Source organism: Carcharodon carcharias, chromosome 19, assembly GCF_017639515.1.
Source record: "Carcharodon carcharias isolate sCarCar2 chromosome 19, sCarCar2.pri, whole genome shotgun sequence".
NCBI lineage: Eukaryota > Metazoa > Chordata > Chondrichthyes > Lamniformes > Lamnidae > Carcharodon > Carcharodon carcharias.
This window is the reverse complement of record NC_054485.1, coordinates 111,107,235-111,132,958: the sequence shown is the minus strand read 5'-3', so window position 1 is coordinate 111,132,958 and position 25,724 is coordinate 111,107,235. Positions and strand designations below refer to the sequence as shown.

The window sequence follows — 25,724 nt, the reverse complement described above, 5'->3', positions numbered from 1 at the left end:
CTGTTTGGAGTTGCTGCCTTGAAGTTGGTGGGGTGGGGTGGGTGAAATCCGGTTGGCCTGGTTTACTGAACTGGTGCAGGAAGAGGGGAGTGTGAAATAAGGTGCAGGAGGACAGATAGACAGAAATAAAAAGAATCAGTGAATCACAATTATTACAGCACAGAAGGAGGCCATTCGGCCCATCTGGTCTGTGCCAGCTCTCTGAATGAGCAATTCACTTAGTTCCATTCTCCTGCCTTCTCCCCGTAACCCTGCACATTCTTTCTTTTTACATAACAGTTTAATTCCCTCTTAAATGCTTCAATTGACCCTGTCTCCACCACACTCTCAGGCAGTGCATTCCAGACACTAACCACTCGATTGACCCTGTCTCCACCACACTCTCAGACAGTGCATTCCAGATCCTAACCACTTGATTGATCCTGTCTCCACCACACTCTCAGACAGTGCATTCCAGATCCTAACCACTCGATTGACCCTGTCTCCACCACACGCTCAGACAGTGCATTCCAGACCCTAACCACTCGATTGACCCTGACTCCACCACACTCTCAGACAGTGCATTCCAGATCCTAACCACTCGATTGACCCTGTCTCCACCACACGCTCAGACAGTGCGTTCCAGACCCTAACCACTCGTTGTGTGACAAAGGTTTTCCTCATGTCACTTTTGCTTCTTTTACCAATTACTTTAAACCTGTGCCCCTCTCATTCTCGATCTTTTCACGAGTGGGAACAGTTTCTCTCTATCTACTCTGCCCAGACCACTCATGCCTTTGAAAACCTCTATAAAAAAATCTCCTCTCCGCCTTCTTTTCTCCAAGGAAAACAGCCCCAACTCCTCTGCTGTGAAGAAGAGTCAGACGGACTGGAAATGTTTCTCTCTCTCTCTCCGCAGAAGCTGCCAGAGCTGCTGAGTTTTTCCAGCATTTTTTTTTTGTTGTTGTTGTTGTTGCTGTTGTTGTTTTTGTCCCGACCTCTCCAATGTTGAAGTTCCTCGTCCCTGGAACCATTCTGGTGAATCTAAAACGGTGGAGAAAAGGGGAGGGACGGGATGAGCGGGAGGAGGAGGAGGAGGAGGAGGAGGAGGAGGAGGAGGAAGGGGTGAAGGAGGCGGGATCTGGCTCCGCCGGCGTCCGCCCTCACCTTATAAAAAAAAGCGGCGGCTCCCCGCTCCTCCTCATCTTCGGGCAGCGTTTGGTTATGAAGATTGCAACGTAGGGACCAAAAAGACAAAAAAAAACAAACAAAAATCTTATATCAGAGATAAAATAAAAGAGGAGGAGGAGGAGGAGGGAGGAGGGAGGATGGCTGACAACAGCCAGAAGGAGGAAAATGTGGGCGATTCAGGAGGCGGCGGAGGAGCCACCCCGCCCCAGGCTCGGACGACAGCCGAGAGAGGGGCGAACAAGAAGAAGAAGAAGAAGAAGCAGCAGCAGCAAAATCTGCAAAACAATCCGCAGCCGCAACAACAGCAGCAAAATGCTGCGGCGGCGCCCCCGCCCCCGCCTCCGCCCCCGCCCCCGCCCCCGCCTCCGCCCCCGTCCCGCCGCAAGAAGAAGGGACCGACCGTGACCGAGCAGATCCTGCATGTGGCGGCGGCCACCAAGGAGCGTCGGGGCATCTCGCTGGCCGCCCTCAAGAAGGCGCTTTCGGCCAAGGGCTACGACGTGAGCCGCAACAACACGCGGGTCAACCAGACGGTCAAGCAGCTGGTGCGCAACGGCTCGTTGGTGCAGACGGCCGGGGTGGGAGCCGCGGGCTCCTTCCGCTTCAACCGCGGATCAGGCGGCGAGGCGGCGGGAGCACGGAGAGGAGGCGGCGGCGGCGGCGGCCCCCCCGCCGCCAGGAGGGAAGCGGCCAAGAGGCGGGCGGCCGGCCGCCGGCGGTCCCCCCCGCCCCCGCCCCTGCCCCGCCCCCCGCAGCACCCGCGCGGCCCCCGGCTCCGCAGGAGGGCCCCCAGCCGCCGCAAAGCCCCGGCCAAGCCCCAGCGCAAAGCCCGCCGGCCGGCCCCCCGCTCCCGTCGCCGGGGCGGCGTCGGCTGCAAACCCCGCCGGGCGCCGCCGCCCCGGAGCGCCCGGGTGCGGGTCCGCCTGAAGGGCCGAGGTGGAGGAGGTGGAGCCGCCCCCCAGCACCAGCAGCAGCAGCACCGAGGGCGGCCCCAGCTCCGCCGCAAACACAAGCCGGTGCGGGTGGTCAGGAGGGCGGCGCCGGCCGCTCACGGGCAGCGGGGGCGGCCGCCCGGCGCCAGGGGGAAGCGGCAGAGGAGGGTCACCACCCGGCGGGTGGTCGGGAAATGTTAAGAGACCTGGGGCAGCAGAATAAACAACCTCCGTCTCTCTCTCTCTCTCTCATATATAAACAACGGCTCTTTTCAGAGCCACCAAACCTGGAAAGAAACTTGAGCTGATCCGCCTGTTAAATCTTGTCACCCGGAAACCATTCCACAAAGAAACACAAAAACACACCGACTTCCCTTCAATAGTGAACCATAGAGTTCCATCGTGGCCATGAAATTGCTTTACATGAGGTTTATTTAGTAACCCACGGTCGTAAAATTAGTTAGAAGCGTAAAAACCTGCGGGTGCTGGAAATCCAGAACAAAAAATAGCTGGAAAAACTCAGCAGGTCTGGCAGCATCTGAGGGGGAGGGAGACTTCTTGGTCTCCATCTATCACTGCACCCCCACCCCCCGCCCCCACCACCACCCAACTATCCCCCTTCTACCAGATTATATTTCACCTCTCTTCTACTCTTACTTAGTTCTGTCGAAGGGTCATTCGGACTCGAAACGTTAACTGGGTCCCTCTCCGCAGATGCTGCCAGACCTGCTGAGTTTTTCCAGCTATTTTTTTTTTATTTTTGTCTTGTAAAATTAGTTAACTTGAGATTTATTCAACTTGCTGATTATATCATCATTATATCATCCCTTAATAATTATATCATCTCCCACCTTGACCATAAAATTATTTTACTTGACATTTATTCAACTTGCTGACTTCCCCTTAATGATTATATCATCTCCCACCTTGACTGCAAAATTATTTTACTTGAGAGTTATTCAACTTGCTGACTTCCCCTTAATGATTATATCATCTCCCACCTTGACCGTAAAATTATTTTACTTGAGATTCATTTAACTTGCTGACTTTCATGAATAACTCATCATTGGATCGTGTCCATTACAATTATTTCAACTGAGGTTTATTTACCACACACACAAAAAATAAATAAATACAGTCACAAACAAATAAATAGTGACATCAAACATGAAGCTGAGATTGAATTATTTTGCTTCCACGCTGGAGTTTATTTCTTCAGGAGATTTTTTTCCCCTTCTGGTTCTGGTGAAGGTTTGTCCACCTCAAGAGGTTTCTCAAATCAACTTTCTCCACCAGTGCCAGGGGGTATTTTCCCAACACACACACACACATATATATATATATATATATTTATATTATATATTTGCTGTTCTGACGTTCCCAGCGCCCCAAGGAGTTTCTCATTTTTATTTTGGGGCGCCCATCATGCGAGAAATCCCAGAAATCGCCAACCCCAAACCTCGGGCTGTGAATCCAGATTCCAGCAGCTTTGCACCGGCTGCTTCCCTGGACTTGGTGAGTGGAGTTCGGCCCCGGAAAGACCCACTCCTGACTTGGCAATGGAGGCCAAAGGTCTTTGATAAACTCAGTTGGAAACCACTTGGGGGAAGGTGAGGGACGGGTTTTGGGCGGAGGTGATAATCCGGGGCTGGTGATGACTGACCAAGCATCTGAAAGGTGGCTTTAAAATTTTTTTTAAAAACCCCGACTTTGGCCGTGTCGGACCAGAGGTGACTGTCGGGTCCAGAAAATAGCAACAGCTACTCTCTCTCTGAGGAGTGTGAAAGTGCCGGGATTCCTGCCAGGGCACCGGGTGGAAGGTGTCAGAAAAAAAGACTTTGGAACAGGGAGTGAAGGGGGATGAATGTGCCCAAGGTGGGTAGGAAGGGAATCCGAGGGTGAATGATCGCACACGGGAAAGAAAGTGATCAAGGGAAGTGACAGACAACTACCCAGGCAAATCTGATAGAATTAGAATGGCAGAATGATGCAGGATTCGGCCCATCGCCCCTTGTGCTGCCTCCTTTGAAAAGAAGACAATACAATTAAACCTCATTCCCTCCCCTGTGGATTTTCCCCCCACCCCTTATAACCCTACACAAATATTCACTTTCAAATATTCAATCCACTCCCCTCTGAAAGTTTTGGATCGAATTTTTCGCTATTGCCCCCCCCCTTTTTTTTTTCTCCTCTTCAGGCTGTTGCAAATTGAAATTCAGCCGCGTAAAATAAGTCTCACCTACTTCATTAAATAAGTCTCACCTATTTCGTAAAATAAGTCTCACCTATTTCGTTAAATAAGTCTCACCTACTTCGTAAAATAAGTCTCACCTATTTCGTTAAATAAGTCTCACCTATTTCGTAAAATAAGTCTCACCTATTTCGTTAAATAAGTCTCACCTATTTCGTTAAATAAGTCTCACCTACTTCGTTAAATAAGTCTCACCTACTTCATAAAATAAGTCTCACCTATTTTGTAAAATAAGTCTCACCTACTTCATAAAATAAGTCTCACCTATTTCGTTAAATAAGTCTCACCTATTTCGTTAAATAAGTCTCACCTACTTCGTTAAATAAGTCTCACTTACTTCGTTAAATAAGTCTCACCTACTTCATTAAATAAGTCTCACCTACTTCGTTAAATAAGTCTCACCTATTTTGTTAAGTAAGTCTCATCTATTTTGTAAAATAAGTCTCACCTCCTTCCTTAAATAAGTCTCACCTATATCGTTAAATAAGTCTCACCTATATCGTTAAATAAGTCTCACCTACTTCGTTAAATAAGTCTCACTTACTTCATTAAATAAGTCTCACCTACTTCGTTAAATAAGTCTCACTTACTTCATTAAATAAGTCTCACCTACTTCGTTAAATAAGTCTCACCTACTTCGTTAAATAAGTCTCACCTATTTTGTTAAATAAGTCTCATCTATTTCGTAAAATAAGTCTCACCTACTTCGTTAAATAAGTCTCACCTACTTCGTTAAATAAGTCTCACCTACTTCGTTAAATAAGTCTCACCCGCTTCGTTCATGGTCCAAAATCGCCGTCCTCTGGTCACTGACCCTCCCGGCCCGTGGAAGCGGCTCCTCCTCAAGTCAAGTTTCTCATAGAAAAGTCTCCTGGATGTAAAATGATTCTGGACTGAGCAAAAGCCTTGAAGATATTCAGCACTGGGTTGTCTTGAGTTAATGAAACCACAAGACACCCGAGAGGCTGAAACCCCACCTCCCCCACCCCCCACCCCCCACCTCCCACCTCCCCCGGCCCTCGGGTTGCGCGCTGGACGTGGGACACATTTTGTAAACATCAACATCAAGAGTGGAACATGTGGAGAGAGACAGAGAGAGAGAGAGAGAGAGAGAGAAACAAATTAATCCTATTGCAATCTTTAATTTCTAAATAGAAAGGGTTTCGGCCAACGTGTGTTGTAAATGTCAGGAGTGTTGAAATGGCATCTGAGCGGAACCTGGTTGCGCTTTTATTGTCACTTTTAGTTTTAAATGTTTTGTCCTCGGGCTGAATGAACATTGTAAATGTCACAGAGAATAAACATTGTGAGGCTTCTCACAGGAGGGGGGACATGTGGAGAAAAGCTGAATCCTATTGCACCTCATGTATCTTCTCAATCTGGAATGTCATTTTAATTTATGTTATATTTTCGGGGGGTTTATAAACTTTCCCCAGTGTTTTATTAAAAAGTTTGGTTCCGCCTCCTTTCGGGGAGTTTGTGGCTCTCAAAAGAGCCTTTTGTTTTCAGAGTTTTCTTCACTTCCATTCACTTCCGGGCCTTTCTGGGCTTCGCCTTCCTCTCGGCCCGTCTCCTCCGGGGTTTCTTGACCGGGTTCGCCGCCTCCTCCCCCTCCCCCTCCGCCTCCGCCTCCGCCTGGGCGGGCAGGGCAGGGGGCTGGGCCTCCTGGGCCTGCCGGCCGCCGCTGAGCTGCAGGGAGCCGGTGGCCTTGGTCTGCACCAGCGAGCCGTTCTTCACCAGGCTCCGGATGGCCGTCTGCAGCCGGGCCTTGTTCCGCTCCACGTCGTAGCCGCTGGCCAGCAGCGCCTGGCGGAGGGAGGCCAGCGAGAGGCCGCCCCGCTGCCTGCGGGCCGACAGCGCCTGCAGGATCAGCTGGGAGATCCGCACCTCCGGCTTCCTGGGCCGCCGGTGCGGCCGGAGCTGCTGCTGCTGCTGCTTCCTGGGCGCGATGCCACCGCCGCCGCCGCCGCCGCCGCCACCGCCACCGGCTCCTCGGGGTAACCTGGGCATGTTCGCTCGGCTGATGCGGGCGCCCCCGGCGGCCGCATTTCCATTTCAAGCCTCGGGACGGACGCGATGGAGACACCCGGGGAGGGCGGGGTGGGTGGGTCAGTCCCGAACACCACCACCACCACCCCCCCCCCCCCACCACCTCCTCCCCCCTCCTCCCCCCCTCTCCATCGGCTGCAAATTCCTGACAAACATCCTCCGCCCAAAGTTGTTTTGCAGCTGAAACCCCTCTTGTAGCCTGAGTGAGAGAAACAAGTTAAAATGAAATATATTATCAGAGATAATATTAAATATAAGACGAGAGACAATATAAAATATATTATGGGATAATGTAAAATAACATATATTCTGAGAGACTATATAAAATATACCACGAGATATTATAAAATAAAATATTTTAGGAGACAATATGAAATGAATATATTGACAGAATATAAAATAAAATATATTAGGAGATAATATAAAATATATTAGGAGACAATATGAAATAAATATATTGAAATAATATAAAATAAAATATTTATCAGATAATATAAAATAAAATATATTATGAGATAATATAAAATATATTATGAGACAATATGGAATAAATATATTGAAATAATATAAAATAAAATATATTAGGAGATAATATAAAATATATTAGGAGACAATATGAAATAAATATATTGAAATAATATAAAATAAAATATTTATCAGATAATATAAAATAAAATATATTATGAGATAATATAAAATATATTATGAGACAATATGGAATAAATATATTGAAATAATATAAAATAAAATATATTAGGAGACAATATAAAATGAAATATATTGAGAGATAATATAAAATAAAATATATTCTGAGACAATATGAAATAAATATATTAGGAGATAATATAAAATATATTAGGAGACAATATGAAATAAATATATTGAGAGATAATATAAAATAAAATATATTATCAGATAATATAAAATAAAATATATTAGGAGATAATATAAAATATATTAGGAGACAATATGAAATAAATATATTGAGAGATAATATAAAATAAAATATATTATCAGATAATATTAAATATATTAGGAGACAATATGAAATAAATATATTGAGATAATATAAAATAAAATATATGATCAGATAATATAAAATAAAATATATTAGGAGACAATATAAAACGAATATATTGAGAGATAATATAAAATTAAGTATATTAAGGGACAATATAAAATAAACATATTGAGAGAAAATATAAGGTAACATATATTACCATATAAAATAAAATATATTATGAGGTAATATAAAATAAAATAAATGATGAAATAAAATAAAATACTTCAGCAGACAATATAAAATAAAATGTGATAATATGAAATAAAACATATGATGAAACAATATAAAATAAGCTTTATCATGAGAGACAATAGAAAATAAAGGGTACATCTCTAAAGGATGGGGGGGGGGGGTGGGGTGTGGGGGGAGGGATACTGGTAAAAAAAATCCTCTATGGAAACTTAATAAATTAAATTAAAATGTTGTTATGGATAGACATGGTGCACTCCAGGGGACCTGGGTGCACAAGTGCATAAGTCATTGAATGTGGCAGAATAGGTTGAGAGAGCGTGGTGAATAAATCATACAGTATCCTAGGCTTTATTAATTGGGGCATAGAGTAAAAGAACAAGGAGGTTATGTTGAACTTGTATGTGACATGGGTTCTTCCTCAGCTGGAGTATTCCGTCCAGTTCTGGGGGCTGCACTTTAAGAAGAATGTGAAGACATTGGAGACAGTGTGGAAAAGATTCACGAGATTAGTTCCAGGGATGAGGAATCTTAGTTATGAAGATAGATTGGAAAAGTTTTCCTTGGAGAAGAGAAGGTTGAGAGGCAATTTGGTAGAGGTGTTCAAACCCAGGAGCTGCCTGGAAAGTGTAGATAGGGAGAAATTGTTCCCAGTCATGAACGGATCAAGAATGAGAAGGCACAGATTTAAATTAATTAGCAAAAGAACTAAAAGTGATATGAGGAGAAGCTTTTTTACACAGAGAGTGGTTAGATCTGAAATGCACTGCCTGAGATTGTGGTGGAGACAGGGTCAATTGAGCCATTCAAAAGGGAATTAGACTGTTATTTGAAAAGGAAGAATGTCCAGGGCTATGGGGAGAAGGTGGGGGATTGGCATTAGGTGAATTGCTCATTCGAAGAGCCAGTGCGGGCATGATGGGTTAAGTGGCCTCCTGAGCTGTAACAGTTCTGTGATTCTGAGTACTGCTGACTCCTAATACAATTCTTAGAAAAAATCTTGGTCCTATGATGAAAAGCTGAGTAAATTGGGTCTACATTCTGGAGTTTAGAAAAAAAATGGGATGGTTTCATTGAAACATAAATGATTCTGAAGGGGCTTGACTGGTTAGATAGGCACTGAGAGATTGTTCCCTTTGGCTGGAGAATCTAAAACAGGGGCTACAGTCTCAGGATGAGAGACAGAGATGAGGTGAAATTTCTGCACTCGAATCCTGTTTGTGAAAAAAGGCTTTGGCAGGATCTGGGGCTACTCATTCCCATTGTCCATATTCTGATAATCACACAATGATTGTTGGCGACCAAATTATATTACCTGGGATTTCCCTAAATTCTTATCTTGAAGTAATGGAATTGTAGAATTTTATCAGCTGGGCTACCCGTCTCTTTTTTGGTGAATGAATTCCTATGCCAATGCAGGAATTTTGCCCGCGTTTTTTATTTGAGTGAGGGTGGCTTCTGTGATTCTATCCTTTTCCCGTGAAAATGCGAATTGGTGATGTGACAGCCGCAGTCTCAGACAGGCTATCAAAATACACCGAGGGCACAAAATGAAGGTGAAAATAGATTATTATTTTTGCTTCAACGGCGAGACTTGCACATCCAAGTGGCGAAGAAGACTCACCTCCCTCAATTGTACCTAAAACAGGATTGAAATGCGGCTGCTACATATCAGTCAAGAACAAAGCTATTTCCAGCATTTGTCTTTTATATATATATACATATATATATCACCAGGACAGTAGCGCTTCAAAAATTAGTTTATCGTTTGTTGAAGCACCTCAGGATGCAACAGGATCCAGGTAGAAAACATGAATATCATTGCACTTACTGTGATGGCCCAATTGGAAAAGTTTTGTCATGTTCTTTCAGACATTTTACGAATAAAGTATTTTTTTTTTGCAAAAAAAAAGCCCTGTAGGTTTGTCATTTCATGATAACGCATCTGCAATAATTCTCTGCCATCAATAATTGCGATAACGACCAAAGGCAGGGCTTAATTTTGAAATGTGTATTTTAACGATAGTCTTATTATTGAAGTGTGGGTGGGGGGAGGGAAAATGAATCAAAGCCGATGCTAAGTAAATGAATGAATAACCAGACTGCATTCGTAAAATAAATAAACAAATAAATAAACGGCAGCCACAAATAAATAAGCAAACAGACAGACAAATAAACAAACAAACACAGACAAACGTGTCTGGGGACGGCTGAAAGCGGCGGGCAGGTGGTTTTCTTCCACGAGGTAAGAAATAAAAAGAACAATTTGAGTTGGTTTGAGTTGATTTCTCAGAGGGAGAGAGAGAGAGAAAAAAAAATCTGGACGGAATCCCTGCTCGTTTTAGTTATTGTGAGGGGATAATTTATTCCGATTTCCCTTCAACACGGGGGTGGGGGGGATTTTTGTTAATTCACCATCGAGTCAATTTGCAATTTTATTTTTATTTTTTTTTTACTGATACAACCACCGGCTCCGGCTCTTTCGGAAATGTTCTGTGGCTCTGAAAAGAGCCTTTTTTGTTTTGTTTTGTTTGTTTTGAGGATTTGTTTCCCTCAGTTTTTGCCCTGGATCTCCGAACAGGTTTGGCTGGTTTCCTCAGAGGCGGAGATTTCCTCCGGGGCCGGAGCTTTGCCCTCTTCCTCCGGGGGTTGGGCCAGTTTCCTGGGCTTTGCCCGCTGGCGCCCGCCCTTCCCGGGGCTCCGGGCCGCCTTCCTCCCCTTGGGGCTTCTGGCTTTGCGGCTCCCCTTCGCCCCCCTCCCCATCTTCCTGGGGGCGACCCTCCTCTTGGGCCCCTTGGCCGCGGCTTTCCGGCCCCTCTGCCGGCCGGGGGGCCTCACCCTCGGCTTCTCCTCCGCCCGGGTGGCCTCCTCCTTCTGCCCTTTGCTGCTGAGTTTGAAGGAGCCCGAGGCGCCGCTGCCCGAGGTCTGGACCAGGGAGCCTTTGCTGACCAGGCTCCGGACCGCCTGCTTGAGCCGCCACTTGTTGGCGGCCACGTCGTAGCCGCTGCCCGACAGCATCTTCTTGAGGGCGGCCAGCGAGAGGCCGCGACGCCCCTGCTTGCTGCCCGCCACCGCCTCCAGGATCCGCTCGGACACGGTGCCCGAGCCGCTCCGCTGGGCCGGCGGCTGAGGGGCCTTGGCCCTCCTCCCCTTCCTCCTGGCCGGCAGGGTATCGGCCATCACTGGGCTCGGCGGGTTTTCCCTCCCTCTCCCTCTGCCGGGAAATGAAGAGTTGGCAGCGGCCGCCGCTATTTAACCGGGTCAGCCCGACGCTGCAGAGTCAAAGACCGACTCCGGGATCAGAGACCGACTCCGGGATCAACCCCAGACCAGGAGCGCAGACCAACTCCGGGATCAACCCCTAGACCAGGAGCACAGACAAACTCCGGGATCAACCCCTAGACCAGGAGCACAGACCAACTCCGGGATCAACCCCTAGACCAGGAGCACAGACCAACTCCGGGATCAACCCCTAGACCAGGAGCACAGACCAACTCCGGGATCAACCCCTAGACCAGGAGCACAGACCAACTCCGGGATCACCCCTAGACCAGGAGCATAGACCAACTCCGGGATCAACCCCTAGACCAGGAGCACAGACCAACTCCGGGATCACCCCTGGACCAGGAGCACAGACCAACTCTGGGATCACCCCTAGACCAGGAGCACAGACCAACCCCGGGATCAACCCCTAGACCAGGAGCACAGACCAACTCCGGGATCAACCCCTAGACCAGGAGCACAGACCAACCCCGGGATCACCCCTAGACCAGGAGCACAGACAAACTCCGGGATCAACCCCTAGACCAGGAGCACAGACCAACTCCGGGATCAACCCCTAGACCAGGAGCACAGACCAACTCTGGGATCAACCCCTAGACCAGGAGCACAGACCAACTCCGGGATCAACCCCTAGACCAGGAGCACAGACCAACTCCGGGATCACCTCTAGACCGGGACATGGGGGCAAATAGTCTTTTCAAAGCGTTATTGAAAAAAGAAATACTAGGTTTTTAAACAAACCCTGTGCCAAGCTGGAGTGAAAACACCTTTCCTTTTCAAGATTTCTCCCATTTAATATGGAGCTTAGGGCATTTTTTTTCTCTCTCAGGACATTAATCCTTAAAGACATTAAAACCACAATCAGATCTTATCAAATGGCGGAGCTAGCTCGAAGGATTTAAGCCAACTCATTTGGCAGTTGGGCAAATCAGAATTTTTATAAATCCACTCAAAGAATTCTTCCAGTCCAGGATCTGGAGGCATTTCATCCCCATAATACGTATATTTCCAAAGCCTCTGTCACCTTTAGGGAAATGATATATTTCCAGAGGCTTTCTCCCCATTTTAAAATCCTGCTGAACTTCCATCTTTTTGTTAACAATTCTGGGCACCTCTTAATTTCCCTTAAAAAGAAGTCTTAGTCCCTTATTGGATGCTCTTGGGACGTGTTTAGGGCTCAAATTACCATTTGTAAAATGCAAGTTGAGCAGATTTCCAATTTGATTCTCCTCCCCCCCGCCTCAACAGGACGTTAAAACTAAGGAGAGAAAATAGGGTTTGCAAGGAAACGAATGTGGGGCATCTGGTTCTGAGTCCAACATTCCCCCCAGCGACTCCCAAACTGCAAGTAATGGGAAATCCACATGTCTAACTAGTTTGTATCTCGGCAATCTTCAGTTTGTTTGTTTTGGTGAGTTCAAAGTTTTGTTTATTCTGACAAATTAGAAATTTTGTTTATTCTGGTAAATTGGAAGTTTTCTTTAATCTTGTAAATTGGGAGTTTTGTTTATTCTGGTAAATTGGGAGTTTTGTTTATTCTGATAAATTGGGAGTTTTGTTTATTCTGGTGAATTGGGAGTTTTGTTTATTCTGGTAAATTGGGAGTTTTGATTATTCTGGTAAATTGGGAGTTTTGTTTATTCTGGTAAATTGGGAGTTTTGTTTATTCTGGTGAATTGGGAGTTTTGTTTATTCTGGTAAATTGGGAGTTGTTTATTCTGGTAAATTGGGAGTTTTGATTATTCTGCTAAATTGGGAGTTGTTTATTCTGGTAAATTGGGAGTTGTTTATTCTGGTAAATTGGGAGTTTTGTTTATTCTGGTGAATTGGGAGTTTTGTTTATTCTGGTAAATTGGGAGTTGTTTATTCTGGTAAATTGGGAGTTTTGTTTTGTTAGTTTGAAGATTGGTTTGGGTGAAGCCAGAAATGATTGATAGCCCCATGTGAAGACATTGGTGAGTGGCTCTTAGAAGAGCCTTTTGTTTATCTCTTTATTGGCAGCTCTACTTGGAGCTGGTGTACTTGGTGACCGCCTTGGTGCCCTCGGAGACGGCGTGTTTGGCCAGTTCCCCCGGCAGCAGGAGGCGGACGGCGCTCTGGATCTCCCGGGAGGAGATGGTCTGCCGCCGGGTGTAATGGACCAGGCGGGAAGCCTCGCCGGCCACCCGCTCGAAGATGTCGCTGACGAGCGAGTTGATGACACTCATGGCCTTGGAGGAAATGCCGGTGTCCGGGTGGACCTGCTTCAGCACCTTGTAGATGTAGATGCTGTAGCTCTCCTTCCTGCTCCGCCTGTGCTTCCTGTCGCCCTTCCTGGACATTTTCATCGCCGTTTTCTTCGAGCCTTTCTTGGAGAGGGAGCCCTTGGCGCCGACGGCCGTGGCGCTGGTGGAGACGGCGGCGGTCGGCATCGCAGACGCTTCAAATCCTCCTCACAACTCCGACTTCTTCAGGTATTTTTGTTTTAAAAAAGAAGAGAATTGAAGGAACAGAAAAGTGGGTCCACCGTGATGTGCACAGTTTATGCAAATGAAGGATAACAAATCGTCAATTCCAATTGACTAAACCTGGATGAACCTCATGTTCAATTGGCACAAATCACAGTAAAAGTATCATTTTCCTCTTGGTTTCCCCCCCCCCCCCCCAGTTGTCAGGAGGAGCCTGAGCCGGGCAGGGAGTGGGGGAGGCGAACCTTAATTCGCTGGGGGTGGGTGGGGGACAGGACTCGGGAGAAAAATGACATTTCACTCAACTATGCACCTTTCAAATCTTATTTCAGGTGGACGTGACCGCAAAGCCGCCAGCCCAACGCCCTGTAAATTCATCCCCGCCGCAAAGATTCCGCAGCCGCCTGAAATCTTCCAACCATCAGGGCCCGGTCAGCCATTGAGGGCAAATCCCGGACCTGCTGCCGCCGCCGCCGCCGCCGCTTCGGCTTCAAGAATTGCCACTGAAATAGTAACTATTCAACCAGAAACCCTTAAATATTTAAACATGAGAAGAAAGTGTCCCCCCCCCCCGCCCCCAACATCCACAGCAACCGGGTGTGAAAATAATTCCCCCGCCACCATCCCCATCCCCAGCTGCAGCTTCTTTATTTTATTTTTCTGGCACTTCCACCCCCCCCCCCCCGTCACCTTTCTAACTTCCCCCAGAAACTTTCCCTCTCCGCAGGTGCCGAGTGTTCCCACTATTTCCATTAGTTTTCCCGCCGTCTGTGATTATCGGGGGTTTGTTTATATTTTACAGTCGCGCGGGGGGATTTCCGGTCATTTCTCCTTTTTCTGGAGGGGTCGGTGGCTCTGAAAAGAGCCTTTTTTTTCCCTGTGTTTTTCGGGCGGATGTTTTTATTTTCCCTCCTTCACCGTTTTGCCCCTCGGCCGGATCCCCTCGGGGACGTTCCCAGCTCCGGCCTCTGGTTCGCCTTCCTCCCCGGCGGCCGGATCCGCGCCCGGCGCCGGCTCCTCGGCCGCTTTGCGGGGCCGCCCGCGCGGCCTCCGGACGCCGCTCCCCTTGGAGACTTTCCTCGGGCCGGCGCCGCCCTTCCTCCGGCCGCCCGGCTTCTCCTTCTCCTTCACCCGGGCCGGGCTCCTCTTCACCTTCCCCTTGCGGCCGGCGGCCGCTCTCCCCTGCCGGCCCCGGGCTTTGCGGGTGGGGGCGGGGGCGGCGGCCGGGCGGCTCTGGCCCTCCAGCTGCTGCCGGTTGACCTTGAAGGGGCCCGAGGCCCCGGCGCCCGCCGTCTGCAGCAGCGAACCCTCGGCGACCAGGCTCCGGACCGCCTGGTTCACCCGCGAGTTGATCCGCGGCACATCGTAGCCGGCGGCCGACAGCACCTTCTTGACGCCGGCCAGCGAGAGGCCGCGGCGCTCCCGGGATGACGCCACCACCTCCAGGATGTGGCCGGCCATGGTGGGCGCTCCCCCCGCCGCCGCCTGCCACATCTTGGCCGGGCTCCTCCGCCTCCTCGCCTTCCTGCCTCGGGAGGGGCCTTCGAGCAGGTCGCCCGAAGCCATCTCGGCGACTCCGGCGGGGGAAGGCGGGTGGGCTGATGAATGGGGGAGGCAGTGCTTTCAGCACCTTCCCTTCCCCAACCCCTCCCGGCCTGGCCCCTCCCTACGGCTGCTCCGCGATCCTGGTCGCAGGAAACGAAACTATCGAACGGGCGGCGGCGGCGGCGCCTTTTCAACCCTCAAGGCGGACGTGAGAGAGGCGAATCCCCACCTCCCGCCCCCGCGCGGGACCCCCGGCGCGAAACCCCCCCCCCCCCCCCCAACCACCACCCCCGGCACGTGCTCCTCAACCCAACCAACGCGCGCTCGCCAGCCCACACGGTGCGCGCTCCCCAATGCGCGTCCCCCTTGAGAGGATCTCCCCGATCCCACCCCACCCTCACCCCCCCACCCCCCCCCCCCCCCCCCCCCCCGCCGCCCGCCTTCTTCCCTGTGCGAGGAAAAGAAATAAAAACCACAAGTGTCCAGTTTGTTCACAGCAGCTTCAAACCTTCCACCCCGCTCTCAGATTGATGCAATCTTTCAGTTTCACCATCCCCAGGCCGGTCCATCTCTAACCAGTGCAAAGTAATCTTTCAACCCGCCCTTTGCCTTCTCGAAACTAAACACGTCAAATGTGTATCGAAAAGAAAGCCTTGTGTTCTCCTCTTGCATAGCACCTTTCACGACTTCTCCAAAGTACTTTTGTGGTGTGGTCACTGTCGCCTTGTGGGAATCGCCTCAGCCAATTTGCGCACAGAAAACTCTCACACTCAGCAATGTAATAATGACCACGTAATCTGTTTTTTCTTAAAGCCATGCTAATTGAAGAAGTGTTATTGGCCCAGGTCACCGTGGTTTGCTCTTCTGCTCCACTTGGAAATTGCGCCAAATGTTATTTTTTATGTCCACCTGAGAGAGAGAGAGAGAGAGAGTAGATGGGGACCTGGTTTGCCATCCCATCTGAAAGACAGCACCCCTTGACAGAGCAACACTCCTATATCACAATTGTGACTACATTTCAAAAGCACCTCATTTGTCTGTAAAGCACTTTGGGAGGTCCTGAAACAGCGAAAGACACAATATAAATACAAGTATTTCTTTTTTTGTTGTCACTTCATTGCAAAAAATACTTTTAAGGTAATAACAGATAAACACAAGACTTGAATGAATCCTAGTTAAACTTGGAAGCTTCTCATTCCAATCTCTGGCAATTAATTCCTTCTTCCAAGTTCTGTCCCTAAGGTGCTGAAGAAAGATTTCTGGTTTGTTGGCCTGGTTGTCCATAGTCTAGAGGACCATGATGATTTTGATCTCTCTGGACCGAGTGGTCAAGTGCCTGCAGTCACAAACCTAATGAGAGATGTTTTTTGTGATAGGTTTAATACAAACGTGACAGAGCAAATAATTCATGATTCCTGTCCCTGCTCACCATTACCCTCTGTCCTTGCCGGCTCCCATTGACCCATGGCTCCATAAAGTCTGCAATTTAAAACTAAAGTAATAAACCTGCTGAAGAGGCTTGCAACATATTGGACTTCAAAGGGTGAGGTTGGTCATTATAGAAATCACTGCATCAACTTCAATGGAACAAATGGACAACCGACCCAAAACACCCATTTTATACCTGTGCAATAAGGTGGGAATATGTTTTCCTTGCCCTATACTCAATCACAAATATTGGCTATTTCTTTCTCTGTAACACTCTCTGCCTCCACCTCTGTCTCTGCCCCTTTGTTTGCTGCTGAACCTCTCACCATGTTTCTGTAATCTCCAAATGCAATCATTTCGATGCACTCTTTCTCTCTCCCTTCTTTCTCTGTCTTTCTCTTAGGAACATGGGAAGATCGGACTTAGGAGCTGGAATAGGCTATTCAGTCCTACAAACATGCTCCTCCACTCAATAAGCTTATGGCTGATCTGATTGTGGCCTCAACTCCACTTTCCTGTCTGTCCCCCATAACCCTTGACTCCCTTTTATATCAAAAATCTGTCTAACTCAACCTTGAATAAATTTAATGACCCAAGGCTCCGCTGCTTTCTGTGGAAGAGAATTCCACAGGCTAATGGCCCTTTGAGAGAAAATAAAATTCTCATCTCTGTCTCAAAAGGTGGACCTCTTAGTCTTAAACTGTGTCCCCTAATTCTAGTCTCTCCCACAAGTGGAAACATCCTCCTGATTTTAACCTCAGGATTTTAAATGTTTCAAAACTGCAATAGGTATAGGCCCAACCTGTTCAATCTTTCCTCTTGACATAAGCCTCTCATCCCAGGAATGAGTGGAATGATCCTTCTCTGAACAGATTCTAAAGGAATGATATATTTTTTTCAATGAAGGAGACCTAAACTTTACACAGTATTCCTGATGTCATCCCACGAAGGCCCTGCACAGCTGCAGAAACTCACCAAGGCTCTTTAGACAGCACCCTACAAACCCATGATCATTATCATCTAGAAGGACAAAGGTAGCAGAAACACCACCACCTGGAAGTTCCCCTCCAAGCCCCTCGCCATCCTGGTTTGGAAATATATTGCTATTCCTTCACAGTGGCTGGGGTCAAAATCCTGGAACTTCCTTCCTAACAACACTACACCACATGGACTGCAATGGTTCAAGAAGGCAGCTCACTAAAACCTTCTGAAGGGGCAATTAGGGATGGGCAATAAATGCCAGCCATGTCCACATCCCACGAATAAGCAAAAATAGTCAAAAAAAATAGAAACAGGATAAACGAAATGTATTGGAACAATGAAAATGCCTGCTGGAAGGATTGAGATGTAGAAGTCATAGTCATAAAGTATACAGCACAGAAACAGGCCCTTCGGCCCATTTTGTCCCTGCCAGCCATCAAGCACCTATCTATTCTAATCCCATTTTCCAGCAGTTAGTCCATAGCCCATTCTTTACCACAGAGGGTTGTAGAGGCTGGGTCATTAAGTATATTCAAGGCTGAGATAGACGGATTTTTAATCAGTAAGGGAATCAAGATAAAAACAAAAAACTGCGAATGCTGGAAATCCAAAATAAAAACAAAAATACCTGGAAAAACTCAGCAGGTCTGGCAGCATCTGCAGAGAGGGACACAGTTAACGTTTCGAGTTCGAATGACCCTTCAACAGAACTAAGTAAAAATAGAAGAGAGGTGAAATATAAGCTGGTTTAAGGGGGGATGGGACAAGAAGAGATGGATAGAGAGCCAGTGATAGATGGAGATAACCAAAAGGTGTCACAGACAAAAGGACAAAGAGGTGTTGAAGGTGGTGATATTATCTAAGGAATGTGCTAATTAAGGGTAGAAAGCAGGACAAGCAAGGTACAGATAGCCCTAGTGGGGGTGGGGTGGGGTGGGGTAAAGGAATCAAAAAAGGCTAAAAGGTAGAGATAAAACAATGGATGGAAATACATTTAAAAATAATGGAAGTCGGTGGGAAAAGAAAAATCTATATAAACTATTGGAAGAAAGGGGGGGATCGGAAAGGGCGTGGGGATGGAGGAGAGAGTTCATGATCTAAAGGTGTTGAACTCAATATTCAGTCCAGAAGGCTGTAAAGTGCCTAAACGGAAGATGAGGTGCTGTTCCTCTTGTTTGCGTTGAGCTTCACTGAAACAATGCATCAAGCCAAGGACGGACATGTGGGCATGAGAGCAGGGTGGAGTATTGAAATGGCCAGCGGCAGGGAAGTCTGGGTCATGCTTGCGGACAGACCGAAGGGAATCAAGGGATATGGGGAAAAGACAGGAAAGTGGGGTTGAGGATTATCAGATCAGCCATAATCTCATTGAATGGTGGAGCAGACTCGACAGGCCAAATGGCCTACTTCTGCTCCTTATGGTCCCTGTATTCTATGGTGTTTCAAGTGCTCATCTAAATGCTTCTTAAATGTTATCACTCCCAGTGTGTTCCAGATTCCTACCACCCTCTGGGTGATTTTTTTCCCCCTCAAATCCCCTCTAAACCTCCTGCCCCTTACTTTAAATCTATGGCCCCTGGTTATTGACAGCTCCGCTAAGGGGAGAAGCTTCTTCCTATCCACCCTATCTATGCCCCTCATAATCTTGTATTATGGTCCCCCCCCCCCTCAGCCTTCTCAGCTCTAAGGAAAACAACACGAGTCTGTCCAGTCTCTCTTCACAGCTGAGACCCTCCAGCACAGACAGCATCCTGGTGAATCTCCTCTGCACCATCTCTCCAGTTGCAACCACATCCCTCCTGTAGTGTGGAGGGGCTTTAATAAAGGCAGTTGAAGGGGACAAGGACAAAGTCAGGGACGAGGTGCGGGCAGACCAAATGGACTGATCAATTCCTTCTCTCCATCGATGCTGCACACCCCGCATTTGCCTTTTCTAATTCAGATTTCGCTGCATTTTGATGGAAACACATACACTTACATATATATATACATATTTGGGTTTATATGTTTTTTTTGTGTGTGTAATTCTGTCCAAAGTGTGCTGTCGAATATCGGGCTACTTGACAAAACTCTCTCTCACACACACACACACACACACACAACAAAAAGTGTCATTTTTATCCTGACTCCTCCCAATTTAAAACCTCCTCCAACCAGGTCCGCCAGCACCGCATAAAAATAAATGTGCGGAGTTCAGCCTTTGTTGACGGGAAGTTGAATTTTCGGGTTGCATTTTTTTTTTGTCATTTCCAAACAACAACAAAGAAAAACAGCAACAACAACAACAACAAAAAAACAGCAACAACAACTGTTACAACAACCGGTGACGTTTTACTTCTCTACTTCCGGGATATTTCCCGCCCAATCATGACGGGCCGAGGGAAAGGCGGCAAAGGGCTGGGCAAAGGGGGAGCCAAGCGGCACCGCAAAGTTCTCCGAGACAACATCCAGGGCATCACCAAGCCGGCCATCCGCCGCCTGGCCCGGCGAGGAGGCGTCAAGCGCATCTCCGGCCTCATCTACGAGGAGACCCGGGGGGTGCTCAAGGTCTTCCTGGAGAACATCATCAGGGACTCGGTCACCTACACGGAACACGCCAAACGCAGGACAGTCACCGCCCTGGATGTGGTCTACGCCCTGAAGCGCCAGGGCCGGACCCTCTACGGATTCGGGGGTTGAAAGTCTTAAAAAGGGAAGTTTGGATTTAATTGGAACGACGACAAAAAAAAAACCCAAAAAAAATTTAAAGAGGAAAAAGGCTCTTTTAAGAGCCGCCCATGTATCTCCACCAGAGAGGGCTGTCACGTATAAAAAAGATGCTGATTAAAATGAACTTCTACCCGGTCAGCTTCACATCCAGGGATTATGAAGGGACATCCTGAGCAGTAGCAGGAAAGCGGTTACTAACACTTTGAGATAAGGCACTGTATACCTGCAATATTAATGCTGGAAATCAAAAAAAAACCCAGAAAAACTCTTCATACCGACTCGAAACGTTAACCCTGTGTCTTTCCACAGATGCTGTCAGACCTGAGTTTTCCCAGCGCTTTAATTTTGTTTGTGGTGTGTCTTTTTTTTCGAGTGAGAAGATAGAAACAGGGATAAAAACAAAAAAAAAACTGCGGATGCTGGAAATCCAAAACAAAAACAGAATTACCTGGAAAAACTCAGCAGGTCTGGCAGCTTCGGCGGAGAAGAAAAGAGTTGACGTTTCGAGTCCTCATGACCCTTCCACAGAACTGAGTAAAAATAGGAGGACCCAAACCTCCCTGTCGCTTGCCATTTTAACACTCCACCCTGCTGTCTTGCCCACATGTCTGTCCTTGGCCTGCTGCATTGTTCCAGTGAAGCCCAACGCAAACTGGAGTAACAGCACCTCATCTTCCGACTAGGCACTTTACAGCCTTCCGGACTGAATATTGAATTCAACAACTTTAGGTTTTGACCTCGCTCCTCCATCCCCACCCCCTTTCTGTTTCTTCCCTCTTCCTTTTGTTTTTTCCAATAAATTATATAGATTTTTCTTTTTCCCACCTATTTCCATTATTTTAAAATATTTTTAAATCTTTTATGCTCCCCCCACCCCCACTAGAGCTATACCTTGAGTGCCCTACCATCCATTCTTAATTAGCACATTCATTTAGATAATATCACCAACTTTAACACCTATGTGTTCTTTTGTTCTGTTGTCTGTCACATCTTTTGATGATCTGCTTCTATCATTGCTTGTTTGTCCCTACAACCACACCCCCCCTCCACTTCTCCCCCCCACCCCCCCCCCCCCCCCCCCCCCACCACACACACACACACACACACACCTTAAACCAGCTTATATTTCACCCCTTTCTTGGATTCACCTAGTTCTGTCGAAGGGAAGTGGAGGGGGCTGCTGTTGTTGTAGGGACAAGCAGGCAGTGATAGGAGCAGATCATCAAAAGATGTCACCAACAAAGGAACAAAAGAACAAAGAGGTGTTGAAGTTGGTGATATTATCTAAATGAATGTGCTAATTAAGAATGGATGGTAGGGCACTCAAGCTATAGCTCTAGTGGGGGTGGGGGGCATAAAAGTTTTAAAAATAATGGAAATAGGTGGGAAGAGAAAAATCTATATAAATTATTGGAAACAAAAAAAAAGGAAGGGGGAAGAAACAGAAAGGAGGTGGGGATGGAGGAGGGAGCTCAAGACCTAAAGTTGTTGAACTCAATATTCAGTCCGGAAGGCTGTAAATTGCCTAGTCGGAAGATGAGGTGCTGTTCCTCCACTTTGCATTGGGCTTCACTGGAACAATGCAGCAGGCCAAGGACAGACATGTGGGCAAGAGAGCAGGGTGGAGTGTTAAAATGGCAAGCGACAGGGAGGTTTGGGTCATTCTTGCGGACAGACCGCAGGTGTTCTGCAAAGCGGTCGCCCTGTTTACGTTTGGTCTCTCCAATGTAGCGGAGACCGCATTTGGAGCAACGAATACAGTAGACTAAGTTGGGGGAAATGCAAGTGAAATGCTGCTTCACTTGAAAGGAGTGTTTGGGCCCTTGGACTCTGGATTCTTACCTTCTCTTGATCTTTTCATTGAGAACTGTCGGCGCGACATTAGTCGTCTCAATTTCTCTGCTCCTCTCAACCATTCCAATCTCTCTCTCTCTGAACTTACTGCACTCCGTTGTCTCAGGTCCAACCCTGACATTGTCGTCAAACCCACTGACAAGGGTGGTGCTGTTGTTGTCTGGCGCACTAACCTCTACCTCGCAGAGGCTGGGTGTCAACTCGCAGACACTTCCTCCTACCTCTCCTTGGACCATGACCCCACCACTGAACATCAAGCTATTGTTTCCAGGACTGTCACTGACCTCATCTCCTCTGGAGATCTTCCTCCCACAGCTTCCAACCTGTTAGTCGCCCAACTTCAGATGGCCCGTTTGTACCTCCTACCCAAAATCCACAAACAGAACTGTCCCGGTAGACCGATCGTGTCAGCTTGCTCCTGCCCCACGGAACTCATTTCTCGTTATCTTGACTCCCTTCTCTCTCCCCTCGTCCAGTCCTTTCCTACCTACATCTGTGATTCCTCTGACACCTTACATCACATCAACAATTTCCAGTTCCCTGGCCCCAACCACCTCCTCTTCACCATGGACGTTCAATCCCTCTACACCTCCATCCCCTACCAGGATGGTCTGAGGGCCCTTAGCTTCTTCCTCGAACAATCCCCATCCACCACTACTCTCCTCCGTCTGGCTGAACTTGTTCTCACACTGAACAATTTCTCCTTCAACTCCTCTCACTTCCTCCAAATAAAAGGTGTGGCTATGGGTACCTGCATGGGCCCCAGCTATGCCTGTCTCTTTCTGGGATATGTGGAACATTCCTTGTTCCAGTCCTACTCTGGCCCCCTTCCACAACTCTTTCTCTGGTACATTGATGATTACTTCGGTGCTGCTTCATGCTCTCGTCAGGACTTGGAAAAATTTATTAATTTTGCTTCTAATTTCCACCCCTCCATCATTTTCACGTCGTCCATCTCTGACACTTCCCTTCCCTTCCTTGACCTCTGTCTCAATCTCTGGTGATAGACTGTCCACCAATATCCATTATAAGCCTACCGACTCCCACAGCTACCTCGACTACAGCTCCTCACACCCCGCTTCCTGTAAGGACTCCATCCCATTCTCTCAGTTCCTTCGCCTCCGTCGCATCTGTTCCAATGATGCTACCTTCAAAAACAGTTCCTCTGACATGTCCTCCTTCTTCCTTAACCAAGGTTTTCCACCCACGGTCGTTGACAGGGCCCTCAACTGTGTCCGGCCCATCTCCCGCGCATCCACCCTCACGCCTTCTCCTCCCTCCCAGAAACATGATAGGGTCCCCCTTGTCCTCACTTATCACCCCACCAGCCTCCACATTCAAAGGATCATCCTCCACCATTTCCGCCAACTCCAGCATGATGCCACCACCAAACACATCTTCCCTTCACCTCCCCTGTCAGCATTCCATAGGGATCATTCCCTCCGGGACAACCTGGTCCACTCCTCCATCACCCCCTACTCCTCAACCCCCAGCTTGGCACCTCCCCATGCCCACGCAAAAGATGTAACACCTGCCCCTTCATTTCCTCTCTCCTCACCGTCCAAGCGCCCAAACACTCCTTTCAAGTGAATCAGCATTTCACTTGCATTTCCTCCAACTTAGTCTACTGTATTCGTTTCTCCCAATGCGGTCTCCTCTACATTGGAGAGACCAAACGTAAACTGGGCGACTGCTTTGCAGAACACCTGCGGTCTGTCCGCAAGAATGACCCAAACCTCCCTGTCGCTTGCCATTTTAACACTCCACCCTGCTCTCTTGCCCACATGTCTGTCCTTGGCCTGCTGTATTGTTCCAGTGAAGCCCAACGCAAACTGGAGGAACAGCACCTCATCTTCCGACTAGGCACTTTACAGCCTTCCGGACTGAATATTGAATTCAACAACTTTAAGTCTTGAGCTCCCTCCTCCATCCCCACCCCCTTTCTGTTTCTTCCCCCTTCCTTTTGTTTTTTTTCCCAATAATTTGCATAGATTTTTCTCTTCCCACCTATTTCCATTATTTTTAAATCTTTTATGCCCCCCCACCCCCACTAGAGCTATACCTTGAGTGCCCTACCATCCATTCATAATTAGCTTCGTTTAGATAATATCACCAACTTCAACACCTCTGTGTTCTTTTGTTCCTTTGTCTGTGACATCTTTTGATGATCTGCTCCTATCACTGCTTGTTTGTCACTACAACAACCCCCTCCCCCCACTACTTCTCTCCACACACCCCCCCACACCCCCACCCCCGACACACCTTAAAGCAGCTTATATTTCACCCCTTCCTTGGATTCACCTAGTTCTGTTGAAGGGTCATGAGGACTCGAAACGTCAACTCTTTTCTTCTCTGCCGATGCTGCCGGACCTGCTGAGTTTGTCCAGGTTATTCTGTTTTTGTTATAGAAACAGTTAACGTGTTGACTCTTCGTGACATGTATCACTTCATCAGAACTCTGTTTCTCTCTACATGGATGCTGCCAACCTGCTGAGTTCCCACCCCCTATTTTCTGTCTTTATTTGATAATCAGGGGGCACTCCTTCTCTCAATGTTTTCCCACCGGTGTGCAGATCTCCCTGAAATTTGGCGGACATCAGCTGTTTAATTCATCCCAAAGTGTAACAGGACCGTTCATGGCCCTGATTGGTCAATTCGCATCAATTGTTGCCACATCACAATGGATACTTGCCCGCTCAGCCAATAGGAATGCGGCTGTTGCCAATTCCTCATTTGCATACAGCCAGCATTTAAATAGCGCGTCCAGGGCACTGGCTCGGGAGCAAAACTCCTTGTCTGTGCCCGAGACGCTGGCCAAGGGTTATGGCCCCGAAGAAAGGGCCGAAGCAAGTGGTGGGCAGAAAAAGGGCCAGAGGCGAGAGGAAGCGGAAACGGAAGGAGAGCTACGGCCGCTACGTCCACCGGGTGTTGAAGCAGATCCACCCCGAGATGAGCATCTCCTCCAAGACCATGTGCATCCTGGACTCGTTCGTCAGCGACATCTTCGAGCGCCTCGCCTGCGAGGCTTCCCGCCTGGTCCGCTACAGCAAGCGGCAGACCTTGTGCTCCCAGGAGATCCAGACCGCCGTCCGCCTCCTGCTGCCGGGGGACCTGGCCAAACACGCTGTCTCCGAGGGGACCAAGGCGGTCACCAAGTACAACAGTTGCAAATGAGGTTCACGGGTCGCTCCAGCCGCCTTGGGGAAGAGGCCACGTTCAACACACACACACACACACACACACAAAAAGGCTCTTTTCAGAGCCACTTGACCGACATCCAAGACGGGCTTGTCACTTCATTCCACATTGACCTTGGTGACCACCAAGCGGGAAAAAAAGAGCTGCTGATTTTTACAGTGTAGATGACCGCGGATATGTAACACTCTTTCCTCCCCCAAAAAGGTTAATGTTACCCCTGCTTGCTATCTCGGAGTTAATTTGCAATGACCTATTCTCCCCCCCCCCCCCCTTCTCTAAATTATATGAAGAAAAATGATGATAAATGTTGTCCGTCTCCACTCATTGAATTTGGATACTTGGGTGTGGGGGTAGAAGTCACCATCACACCTCTCCGCTTTGGCAGTACACAGCTCGCAAATAGTTACACTCCCTGGGAGGAGTTTCAACATCGCCCTACGCCCCCGGCCCAAACAAGAGCCAAAATCTAAGACTCAGCCCAAGTCCCATAGGCTTTGTGTAGCGTCTGCGTTTTGTGGGTTACTGTTCATGATTAAACCAAAAAAGTAAGTTCATTCGTTATAGGTGATTGAGCCTGCAATCCACTCAAGAAGAACAAATTCCAGTACCTGGAAACTTGGTAATTT

The 25,724-nt window shown here is 47.9% G+C and overlaps 5 protein-coding genes across 5 annotated transcripts; 2 read left to right on the top strand and 3 right to left on the bottom strand.

Annotated features, from left to right (window-relative positions):
* Positions 1–5,485: 5,485 nt before the first annotated feature.
* On the bottom strand, positions 5,486–6,363 carry LOC121291343 (histone H1-like). Its single transcript, XM_041212413.1, has one exon. It carries the CDS (start codon positions 6,361–6,363, stop codon positions 5,881–5,883), a length of 483 nt encoding a protein of 160 aa, XP_041068347.1. The 3' UTR covers positions 5,486–5,880.
* Positions 6,364–10,207: 3,844 nt separating this feature from the next.
* Positions 10,208–10,834, bottom strand: LOC121291342 (histone H1-like). The gene has a single exon (XM_041212412.1). It carries the CDS (start codon positions 10,832–10,834, stop codon positions 10,208–10,210), a length of 627 nt encoding a protein of 208 aa, XP_041068346.1.
* Positions 10,835–12,937: 2,103 nt separating this feature from the next.
* LOC121291379 (histone H2B 7-like) lies at positions 12,938–13,477 on the bottom strand. Its single transcript, XM_041212466.1, has one exon. The coding sequence runs from the start codon at positions 13,345–13,347 to the stop codon at positions 12,940–12,942; it is 408 nt and encodes a 135-aa protein (XP_041068400.1). The 5' UTR covers positions 13,348–13,477; the 3' UTR covers positions 12,938–12,939.
* Positions 13,478–19,704: 6,227 nt separating this feature from the next.
* LOC121291383 (histone H4-like) lies at positions 19,705–20,016 on the top strand. The gene has a single exon (XM_041212471.1). The coding sequence runs from the start codon at positions 19,705–19,707 to the stop codon at positions 20,014–20,016; it is 312 nt and encodes a 103-aa protein (XP_041068405.1).
* A 4,707-nt stretch (positions 20,017–24,723) lies between these two features.
* Positions 24,724–25,074, top strand: LOC121291381 (histone H2B 7-like). The gene has a single exon (XM_041212469.1). The coding sequence runs from the start codon at positions 24,724–24,726 to the stop codon at positions 25,072–25,074; it is 351 nt and encodes a 116-aa protein (XP_041068403.1).
* The last annotated feature ends 650 nt before the right edge of the window (positions 25,075–25,724 follow it).